Below are 12,005 nucleotides of genomic sequence, written 5' to 3'. Positions count from 1 at the left end.
AATGGAATGGCTTATCTAATATTTCTAAAATGACTGGAGCAATGACTTACTGTTTCTAAGGCTTGAGGGACTTGGGCGCACAGGCAAAAAATCACTCCCGCTAGAGGTATGATGGTGAAAGCTGGCTAGCAGCTGTTTGTACCTCTGGTGGGGAGTAGGACTGGGGACTCCCAGACCTTGCAGGCACTTATTAGGGAATACAACATCATCAGGAAGGGGTCTATGTGAACAAGGTTGGATGCTCCAAGGAAAAATGGACTGATGACCCTGGGAGGCTTTCCTCCTGGAATCTGGGCAATGCCCACTCTCGTCATGCTTCTTTAGAACATGTTCTTATTTTCAAATGTTTTCATAGATTTTAAATGGGAATTTGGGAAGGCAGTCTCCAGTCACTTCCACCCTACCTTTTTCCTGGAAGTGTTCTCTAAATCATGTACACATCTATTCTCCTTTACTTGGCTCTAGTGGTTTCTGGGACACTGGTTAGAGGTCAGACTTTGAAAACTGCCCTTTCTTTGACTATAAGGTCTGGTTTGGTCTATATGTCTCTGGAGAATTCTTCTCCCTTCTAGGTGGTGTCTTTGTAGGGACTGTCTGTCTCTGTTGCTGGGTGGAACCTGGAACCTGGTTAAGGCTGGCCAGTGGAGGGGCTGTGCCTTGAGGAGGGCACAGATAGCCCCAGGAACAGGTGCCATCCTGGCAATGTCCTTGGGGAATGTGGTCTCCCCTTTGGAGTTTTGGCTGTTGCATGAGGTGCTAACTGAGTGCAGGGGTTGCTACTCGTTGCTTACTGCAGCTTCCCTGGAAGCCTTTGATCAGGAGGGCAGGACCTATGGAGGAGACAGATCAGGAGAGTGCATTGTTTCCACAGCTGCGGTTTGCTCTGCCTAGCCCTTGTGGTGAGATGCAAGGAGCCTTCTTTCTCTATTATGGGAAGGTAATTTGCTCTGAGGCCATTTTCACTATTAAAATACCCATAAGGCAGGGAGGAAAACCCCTCTTTAAGCAGAGAGGCAGGAGTCAAGGGTGGGGAAAGCTGTTGCTCTCCCCTGGAAGTTTTGGATGAACAGTGGATACATGAATGTGGGGTGGGAGGAGGCTGTTAAAAATGTCTTCATACAAGGAGGCATGTAATTTCCTCCTGGTGGGCATGGCTTTACTCCACATCAGATGTCATTTTGATCTGCCTGTCCCATCAGTGGTCAGGCTTCAGCTGGAAAAGAGAGAATGGTGGAAGTAAGAGGTGGGAGACTAGAATGTCAGGCAGAAACAGCAGCGACAGTCTGCTGTCTCATTTGCTTAAGATCTGTATGAAGACTTGAAAAATCCCACAAATCTGCAATTGCAGATTTTTATCAAAGCATCTATAACTTTACAATTTAAAACTGGTATTAAAAGATGTTGCCTTTTAAAACTCTTTTAATGCCTGTTTATATGAGGACATTTTTAACAACCTCCTGCAACCCTACATTCACACACACATATTTTAGGACAGACATTATTTAATCTGATATGCTCATTTGTCACACAAAAGGTGAGCAGCTCAGAAAAAGCCTGAAGCAAGGAGGAGCTCTTGCCTGTAGCAGCCTCATGACCATTTCTGCTCTTGGACTTGGCTGCTTTGTGTTTTTTCAAGTCCTCAAGGCCTTTGTTCTTTAGCTTTCAGGGCTACTATGACTGGATAGTTTACCAGAAAAGGTCCACTTCTTTTACTCTGAACTGATAAGCTGTTTAACTGAATTGCTTGTTTCTGTCCCAAGTGAGCGTGTGTATGTGTTTGTGCTTGCAGACTCAGTATTTTTGCAGCTTGGGATTATAATAAAAGATACGAGATTTTTTTTTTTGAGACAGCAGATAAAAAGGGAAATAAATTAGAGAATTGTCTTAGTCAATTTTATGTTGTGATAACAAAATACCACAGACTGGATAATTTGTAAAGAATACAGATGTATTTCTTACAGTTCTGGAGACTGGGAAGTCCAAGATCAAAGGGTCTGCATCTGGTGAGGGTCTTCTTGCTGCATCATCCCATGGCAGAAGGCAGAAGGGCAAAAATGTGCACATGAGAGAGCAAGGGTAAAGAGGCCTGAACTCACCTTTTATCAGGAACCCACTCCTGAGATATTGGCATTAATACATCACAAAGGAAGTATCTTCATGGCTTAATCACCTCCTAAGGGTCCCACCTCTTAATACCATAATAATGCCAATTAAATTTCAACATGACTTTTGGAGGGAACATTCAAACCATAGCAAGGATAGAATACGGTGGAAGATTCAGGGAAGAAAAAGGAAGGGCCCAGTTTTTATTAAAATTGTGACAAAGTACACATAACATAAAAGATACCATCTTAACTATTTTAAGTTTATTGGAATTAAGTGCATTCACAGTGTTGCACAACATTATCATTATTCATCTCCAGAACTCTTTTCATCTTGCAAAACTGAAACTCTATATCCATGAAATACCAACTCCCCATTTCAATCTTCCCCTCAGCCCCTGCCTCATATAAGTGGATCACACAGTATTTGTCTTTTTATGACTGGATTGTTTCACCTTGCATAATGATTTCAAGGTTTATACATGTTGTAGAATGTGGCAAAATTTTCTTCCTTTTTCAGGCTGATTAATATTCCATCACATGTATATACCACATTTTACTCTGAACTGACAGGTTGTTTGACTGAATTACTTGTTTCAGTCCCAAACGTGTGTGTGTGTGTGTGTGTGTGTGTGTGTGTGCGCAGACCCAGTATTTTTGACAGTGTGGGAATATAAAAAAGATGTAAGCTATTTTCTTTTTTTAGGAGATTGTCTACTTATCTGGCAAAGGGCATTTGGGTTGCTTCCAACTCTTTGTTATTGTGAACAGTGCTGCTATGATCATGGGTAGGCAAATAAGTTCTTGAGAACCTGCTTTCAATTCTTTTATACATATACCTAGAAGTGGCTTTGCTGGATCATATAGCAGGTCTATTTTTAATTTTTGAGGAGTCTTCATACTGTTTTCCATAGGGATTGCACCATTTTACAATCTCATCAACAGTGCACAAGTGTTCCCATTTCTCCACATCTTCATCAACACTTGTTATTTTAGGTTTTTAAAAAAATAGTAGCCATCCTAATGGGCATGAGGTCATCTCTTTGTGGTTTTGGTTTGCATTTTTCTAATGGTTAGTGATGTTGAGCATCTTTTCATATGCTCGTTGGCCATTTGTATTTCATCTTTGGAGAAATATCTATTCAAATCCTTTGGTCATTTTTTAATTAGGTCATTTAATTTTTTATTGTTGAGTTGTAGGAGTTCTATTTTATTTTATTTTATTATTTAATTTTATTTTATTTTACTGTAAGTTCTGGGATACAGGTGCAGAACATGAAGGTTTGTTACATAGCTGTATGTGTGCCATGGTGGTTTGCTTCTCCATCAACCCATTATCTAGGTTTTAAGCCCCACATGCATTAGGTATTTGTCCTAATCCTCTCCCTCCCCTTGCTCCCCACCCCCAACAGGCCCCAGTGTGTGTTGTTCCCCTCCCTGTGTCCATGTGTTCTTATTGTTCAACTCACACTTAGAGTGAGAACATGCAGTGTTTGGTTTTCTGTTGTCAGAGTTATTTACATATTCTGGATGTTAACCCCTTGTTAGGTATATGACGTTCAAATTTTTCTTCTATGAGTTTTATGTTTTTCAGGTCTTACATTTAGGACTTTAATCCATATTGAGTTAATTTTTTATATAGTGTAAGTAAAGATTCTAACTTCATTTTTTGCAAGTGGAGATTCAGTTTTCCCTTTACCATTTGTTGAAAAGACTGTCCTTTTTCCAAGGACATTGCCAAGACTATTCCATAGTCTTGTCACCCTTGTGGAAAATAATTTGGCCATATATGCAAAAGTTTACTTCTGGGCTCTCTGTTCTATTCCATTGGTCTATATGTGTCTTTATGCTAGTACCACCTTGATATGGTTTGTCTGTGTCCCCACCCAAATCTCATCATGAATTGTAGTACCCATAATCCTAACGTGTGGTAGAGGGCCCTGGTGGGAGATAATTGAGTCATGGCGAGGGTTTCCCCCATGCTATTCTCATAATAGTGAGTTCTCATGAGATCTGATAGTTTCATTAGGGGCTTTCCCCTTCGCTTCACTCTCATTCTTCTCCTTCCTGCTGCCGTATGAAGAAGGACATGTTTGCTTCCCCTTCCACCATAATGGTAATTTTTCTGAGGCCTCCCCAGCCATGCTGAACTGAACTGTGAGTCAATTAAATCTCTTTCCATGATAAATTACTCTATTTTGATTACTGTAGCTTTGTAATAAATTTCGATATCAGGAAGTGTGAGACCTCACAACTTGTTTTTTTTTCAAGATTGTTTTGGCTATTTGGGGTCACTTGAAATTCCATATGAATTTTAGAATGGATTTTTATATTTTTGTAAAAAATGTCATTGGGAGTTTGATAAGGATTGCACTGAATCTGTAGATCACCCTGGGTAGTACGATATCTTAACAATATTAAACCTTCCAATCCATGAACACAGGTATGAAAAAATTCAGCTATTTGCTTGTCATTTATTCTCTTCATTGTTCTGTCACCATTGTCTCCTTCTGTACATCAGAGTGACAGCTCTAGAATGGTGGTGACAAAGTACAACCTCCAGTGCTTAGGTCTCATGTTACCTGAAACTGTTCTCAAGAATATGGACATAAAGCTAGGCCTTGAAATGCAGCTTCACAATTTATCTCTGGGCCTGTTTCTCTGAAATTCTAAATACCAGGACTTGCTTAAAAAGCTTGCATTTTTGAACTCTGGTTTGCTGAAGACCAGAATGTTAAATGTCACATTGAAATGGAAAAAAAAAATCAAGGCCAGTAAGATAGAAGGGCTCTTTGCTTTTCACATTGTTTATCATGTTTCTTCCTGTTGTAAATGATTTGCTTTTTAGGTGTGTCTTCACTGGGATTTATATTTTTGAAGCTTTGATTAAAATATTGGCAAGAGGTTTCATTCTGGATGAGTTTTCTTTCCTTCGAGATCCATGGAACTGGCTGGACTCCATTGTCATTGGAATAGCGTAAGAATATTAAAGATGTTTTTGAAGAGACTTGGAGTGGGAAAGAAGCCCCTTTGCTTCCATCAGAGCTCTGTGTGGATCCATTTGAGTGGCTGAGTATGGCCTAGTAATGCCTAGAGCTCTGAGTGCTGTGTTGGTTGGCCCTGAACAGCACGTGCAGCCAATTGGCCAGAGGCCCCCACACAGAAAGCCATTTCTAGGTCAACACTCAAGTTCGTGTTCCTTCAGCCATTTACTCACCAACACTGGCCTGTTATGGGCCAGGCTCTATGGAAGATACAGGGGTGTGCCAATGAAATTTAAAAAAAAGAAAAAGACATGGTTTTCAATCTTATGAAGCTCACAGTCCAGAGGGGAAAAGTAACAATTAATGGCCCTGAAAATATGGTATGATGAGTACCAGGATAGGGGCTATACATGTATTAAGCTGTCAGAGAATATAGGAAGAACAAAGCAGTCTAAAAAATCTTTGGCTGCTACAAGGTTACAAAGAGCTTTACTCCTGTTTACTTCTAGAAGTTCTGTAGTTTTGGCTTTTATGTTTCAGTCCATGGTCCATTTTGAGTTAATTATTATGTATGGTGTAAGGTGAAGGTCGAAGCTCTTCCTGAAGGAAAGACACTGATTTGGAATCTGAATGATGAAATGGAGTCAGCAAAAGAAAAAATAAGAAATGCAGTGACACATTGCCAGCACAACAATAGTAAACCTGGCATCATTCAATATGTACCAGGCATTATGTTAAGCGCTTTGCATATTTTTTCCTATTTAATATTCACAAAAGCCCTTGGAGGTAGGTGCTAGTAATTTCAGAGTTTTACATTTGAAGTTCAAAGATTGTGTGCTCTTCGTTATTGAAAGGTGGTGAAGTGCAGTGGTTTAGAGTATGGCTCTGGAGCTACACTGCCTGGCTACACATTCAGGCTTGACCATGTAGTGGCAGGAGACTTTAGTGAAGTGCCTTGGGGCATGGAACTTGTCAGCCACTCAGTAAATATTTGAGAGGACTTCTATTATTCATGGATGTAGCCACAACTACATGAACTATTTCAAGGAGTCTTCATCTGTGTCCACGTATGAAGGTGAACTGAGAACAGCCTCCTCTGCAGTTCATAGCAAGAACAGTGGTATTGCCAGATCCTAAGATAAAGGTGGAGCTGGAAAGGTGAGGCTGTCGATTTCACCTTGGAGGTCACAGGCCGCAGGCTGAGCTTACTTGTGGCTTTTGTGGAGATGTGCAGTGCAGCTGCAGGACTGAGCAAGCCCATGCTTTCCCTGTGCTTTGTCTTGTAGGATTGTGTCATATATTCCAGGAATCACCATCAAACTATTGCCCCTGCGTACCTTCCGTGTGTTCAGAGCTTTGAAAGCAATTTCAGTAGTTTCACGTAAGTCACTCTCACTTTCCACACTGGCTCCTATCTAGAAAGAATGTTAATTTATATTTAAATTTTTTCAAAATGTCATCATGTAAACCAAAAACAAACAAAGCCTGCTTTACAAATTTATCTGATGGTCCAACTGATAATTATTGAGCACCTAATATGTCCGGCACTGTGCTAACTGCTTGAGATCTAGTAGTAAGCAAATGGATACGGACTCATGGAGTTTTACCTTCTATGGTAGGGGGTGGGGAGACAGACACGAAGCAACAACTATAATAAATAAGTACATTATGTAGCATGTGAGCAAGTGCTATGTGCCAGGGAAAATATAAAGAAAAAGTAGACACCATGAGGGCTATGGGAAGTCACAGGGTACAAGGGAAGCAGGTTGCAGTTTTAAACAGAGTGATCATGATAGTTGTCATTGAGGTGAGAGGTGGCAGAGATTTGAAGGTGGCAAGGGAGTGACACAAGCAGATACATGGGAAAGAGTATTCTGAGCATGGGAAACAGCCAGCACAGAGATTGAGGAGTAGCAAGGATGAGGATGGGACTGGAAAGGAGAGGGTGAGAGGCCCGGTAGAGGTGGGATCATAGAAGTGAAGGGGGGCCGGGTACAGTTGCTCACGCCAGTAATTCTAGCACTTTGGGAGGCCAAGGTGGGGAGATAACTTGAGGCCAGGAGTTTCAGAACAGCCTGGCCAATATGGAAAAGCCTCGTCTCTACAAAAATACAAGAGTTAAGGCCGGGTGCAGTGGCTCACTCCTGTAATCCCAACACTTTGGAAGGCTGAGGCAGGTGGATCACCTGAGGTCAGAAGTTTGGTATCAGCCTGATCAACATGGAGAAACCCCATCTCTACTAAAAATACAAAAGTAATCAGGTGTGGTGGTGCATGCCTGTAATCCCAGCTACTCAGGAGGCTGAGGTGGGAGAATCACTTGAACCTGGGAGAGGGAGGTTGCGGTGAGCCTGGATCGCCCCATTGCACTCCAGCCTGGGCAACAAAAGCAAAACTGTCTCAGAAAAAAAAAAATTAGTTAGGTGTGGTGGTGAGTACCTTTAATCCCAGCTACTCGAGAAGCTGAGGCAGGAGAATTGCTTGAACCTGGGAGGCAGAGGCTGCAGGCTGCAGTGAGCCGAGATTGTGCCATTGCACTCCAGCCTAAGGTCTAAAAAAAAAAAAAAAGAACTGAAGGGGAGTCTTGTAGGCACAGGGAGGATATGCGCTTCACTCTGAAGAAATGGGAGCTGTTGTGTGGAGAATGGAATGTAGGGGAGATGGGAGAAGCAGGAAGACCTCCTGCTACAGGGAGCACGGTGAACTAAAGATCCCGGCTTCCACCTCTGTGGATTCCCCACTGCATTCATCCACATGCCAAGATCGTGCCTGCCCTGCACAGTGTGTGTGGGTTCTAGTGCTGGCCCATTCCTGAAGCATATGGGATTCTTCTAATAGGAAACTTTGGCTCAGGGACTCTCCAGCGACCTGGCTGAGACTCCGACAGCTGCACTGCAGTCTGAGGTTCTTCCTATCCAATCCTCCTCCCTTGTCTGTCTCTCAGACATCAAACTTGAGCTGCAGTCTGAAGTTTCTCCCTGCCCACTCCTGCTCCCCCGACTCATCTTTCACAGGCATCCTCCCAACCCCCACAAATCTCTGGCACATCTGATCTCAGAATGTCTGCTCCTCAAAACCCAAATTGACACAAGAGACCATAATCCAAGCAAGGGATGGCAGTGCTCTCTGATCAGGTAGTGGTAGTGGAGTTGGTAGACACTGGTCTGATTCTGTGTCAATTCGAAGGTAGAAACAATAGCATTTCCTGACTGATCAATTGTATACATGGTGTGAGCAAAAGAGAGGAGTCAAAAATGACTTTTATACCTGATGTCACTGATTGAGACAGAGAAGGCTGTGAGAGGAGCAGGCCTTGGGGTCAGATTACAAGCTAGCTTTGAACATGTTATGTTTGAGATGGCTGTGAGACCACCAAGGGAAAGGATTCAGTAGGAAATTAGGTATATATGAGTCCGGGAGTCCAGGGAGAAGTCAGAGCTAGAGATACCATTTCAGGAATCAAGGGTCTATAGATATTTAAAGCCGTGAGATCTAAAGAGATCACCAAGGGAATAAGCACTGATGGAGAATAGAAGAGGACCAAGGTCTGAGCCCCAGGGTACTGAAACATGAAAGGGAGAAGAAGAGAAACCAGGGAAGGAGATGAGCAGCAGCCACCTGTGAAGTAGGAGGGGAACCAAAGGTGGTCTCCTGGAAGCCAGGTGAGGAAGTCATGTTAGCCCTTCGGATCAGGATGAAGCCAAGGTTGGGTGTGAATATGAATTTCTGTTTATTAAAAATGAGGTTATTATAGCACACCCTTTTCCTCTCCTTCCCCTTTCCTCTCTTTTCTTTACTAAAACAAACAAACAAAACAGTTTATTATCTTCCCTCTCTGGACTTCTTTCCCCCCACCTTCTCCCCTTCCCTTCTTTTCTCTTCTATCAGTGGCTTTGGCAAACTGTAAAAAGACATGGGAACTATTTAGTTGTGCTGATGATATAGACATAAACTACACCGCATGGCCCCAATACCTAAACTCCAGTCCTTTCAAACAGAAGCAGTAGGTTATTTTTTGAAACTTCAGGAAAGCAACTGAATAGTGATAAAGAAACTGGTAGTCAGAGGACACTTTATATACAATTTATCTCTTCTCCTTCTCCTCCTCCTCCTCCTCCTTCTCCTTCTTCTTTTCAAGTAGGACTTTGTTTTCCCAGGTAGATTTAGGAGCTTTCTGCATGAGCTGAGCCCCTTTTATTTTCACGTAAGTAAATACACATTCAGGCAGTCATTTAGCAGCTTTCATGTCCCCTTCTTCATCTCCACACAGGTGAATATAGTCTCTATTTTGGCCCATTAAATGCACTGAGATGCCTGGATGCTTTTTGGAAGTAAGGGTGTGAGGCACAATCTTTTATGAGACTATTAAAAAATGATCCAGGAATCACAATCATCACTCATCCACATTTCTTGCTTTGGAGAAGCCTCTTGTTATAGATTAAAATCTGCCTTGGGTGACACTGTAGTAACCTCTGGTTTGCCTTCAATTGGTGATATAGTAAGTGTCCCAGCTTGGCCTCCAGGTTCCTGCTATCTGGTGTTATACTTTGTGGGAAGCCCATCCACTGAGGGCTTGGCCTCCCACTGTACGCTGCCATGTGCTCTCACTTCTACGCTAATCAATTGAAATTTTGTCACTTAGTGTCATTCCATGCCTTTCAATCACATCTGGGAGTTTATCTCTCCAGCTATCTTGAGACTCAGTGGATTGCTGAAGTTGACTTGTTCTTTTTCCAGCTCTGTCCAGTGACATCATATTGGTAGCTTGAAATCTACCATGGTGGTGAGTGGGGATCAGGATCTATACCACAGAATTCAGAAAACAAGGAAACCTGTAAATGCTATAGATCAGGGCTCTCCTGCCTCCTTCTTGAAGAGCCAGTTTTAAATATTTACTAGCATGCCACAAGATTATTTATTTTGTAACTTTGGCAGCTTAACAGTGTGCCATGGACATAGTAGGTGCTTAATAAATACTTCTTGAATGAATGAATGAATGAAAAGAAAACACCCTATTCTAATTGGTAATCTGAGTTTTCCCTCCCAGGATATCCTCATAATTTGGGTCTAGACAAATCTCCTTCATCCCCTATACCCCACAATTTAGCTGTGTCTCATGGTACTCAAGTACTTTGACAGTAGACAGTATCTACTAAATGTTAAATACAGGTCTATTTCATTCTCTAGTGTGGCCCCAGCTTAGATGGTGCCTTTGCAACTGTCCTCAACCTATGCCTTGAGTCCGTGTGGCATGTTTCTATTCAAAGCCTCCTTGCTTGCTCCTCATAGCAGCACTGAGGCAGGCATAGGGCAGGAATAGAGAGATTGAGTCTCAAACTTGTTGACTGCTTTGATGACACTCAGCTTCCAAGGCACAGAGTTGGAGCACAAACTCAAGGCATCAGAATCATAGGCTAGGCTGGAGTCCAGTTCCAGCCTGCAATTTGACAGTTTCCGAGACTTCAGTTGCTCCTTACTTGGCCTTTGTGAGTGTCTGGCTGAGGGGGATGGGCTTCTCCCCAAGCCTGTCCTCTTTCTCAGGTCTGAAGGTCATCGTGGGGGCCTTGCTGCGCTCTGTGAAGAAGCTGGTCAACGTGATTATCCTCACCTTCTTTTGCCTCAGCATCTTTGCCCTGGTAGGTCAGCAGCTCTTCATGGGAAGTCTGAACCTGAAATGCATCTCAAGGGACTGTAAAAATATCAGTAACCCGGAAGCTTATGGTAAATACCCAACCTTTCTTTCACTCCTTGGTTTTTGCATGGTTAACTTTTCCTTATCCTCACTTGTCCTGCCTTCACACTTCCCTTACAGAGTCTCTTAGCAGCAAGGGAGGACTTCATCCATCCAGGGTGCTCCTGTGGGCAGATGCATTTCCTAGAGAATTGCCTCATTCTTTGGGTTGCTATGGAGAAGGAAAGTCTTGAAACCACATCCACAAGAGCAATTCTATGCTGTCCCATCCCTTTGCCATTTAGATCTCTGCCCACTTCTTTGTACTGATTTGCAGAAGTTTTTAGAATGCTTGGATTTGGCTAACGATAATCAGCAGCTTCCCAGCCCCACTCCTCAAGTATTTCTCCAATGACACGTCTTTTTTTTTTTTTTTTTTTTGCACTCTGTCACCAGGCCGGAGTGCAGTGACGTCGCCTCACTGCAACCTCTGCCTCCCAGGTTCAAGTGATTCTCCTGCCTCAGCCTCTCAAGTAGCTGGGATTACAGGCATGTGCCGCCACACCCAGCTAATTTTTGTATTTTTAGTAGAGACGAGGTTTCACCATGTTGGCCAGGATGATCTCCATCTCCTGACCTCATGATCTGCCCACCTCAGCCTCCCAAAGTGCTGGGATTACAGGCGTGAGCCACCATGCCCGGCCAACAACACTTCTTTCAGTGCCCACCCTCTCCATGCTGAGGTTGACCCTACACCTACTCCATGTGTCATGAATCTCATGTGACTACACTCTCTTGATGTCTCTCATGGGATGGGTCTGTGTCCAGCTTCCCCCAAGGAGGATCTTCGGTTCAGTATTATTTAAGAGAGGCAAAGTGGTGATGGTGATGTCACTGCTTCCTCCTCCAACTTCTCCTTCCTTCTTCTTTTCCCTCCTTCCTTCTTGCTCCTTCCAGAGGTCTTGGGCTCCAGTTTCTCTCTGGACACACCTCCTTTAATCATTTTAGAAGATGTAGAAACATCCATTTTCAAGCATAATCTGCATACTTACTATTCTCTTTCCTTTCGATGTTTTTTTTTTAAATCTGAATTTATGACTTTTTCCTCTCTCAGACCATTGCTTTGAAAAGAAAGAAAATTCACCTGAATTCAAAATGTGTGGCATCTGGATGGGTAACAGGTAAGAGGTTTATAATCATTTTCCTCCCAAGAAGAGTACCTCTAGACCTTTTAGAATGGTGTGGCAA

At 42.8% G+C, this 12,005-nt stretch overlaps 1 protein-coding gene across 1 annotated transcript in view; it reads left to right on the top strand.

Moving 5' to 3' along the window:
• Positions 1–12,005, top strand: part of SCN11A (sodium voltage-gated channel alpha subunit 11) — a 107,195-nt gene that overhangs the window by 20,228 nt on the left and 74,962 nt on the right. Inside the window, exons 4-7 of the mRNA XM_055109673.2 lie at positions 4,951–5,079; positions 6,373–6,467; positions 10,628–10,807; positions 11,872–11,938. Coding sequence (XP_054965648.1) covers positions 4,951–5,079; positions 6,373–6,467; positions 10,628–10,807; positions 11,872–11,938 — 471 coding nt within the window. The remainder of the gene's footprint in view (positions 1–4,950; positions 5,080–6,372; positions 6,468–10,627; positions 10,808–11,871; positions 11,939–12,005) is intronic.

Source organism: Pan paniscus, chromosome 2 (assembly GCF_029289425.2).
Source record: "Pan paniscus chromosome 2, NHGRI_mPanPan1-v2.0_pri, whole genome shotgun sequence".
NCBI classification, from domain to species: Eukaryota; Metazoa; Chordata; class Mammalia; order Primates; family Hominidae; genus Pan; species Pan paniscus.
Note: the sequence above shows the minus strand (reverse complement) of the source record. Positions and strands in the feature narration are given on the sequence as shown.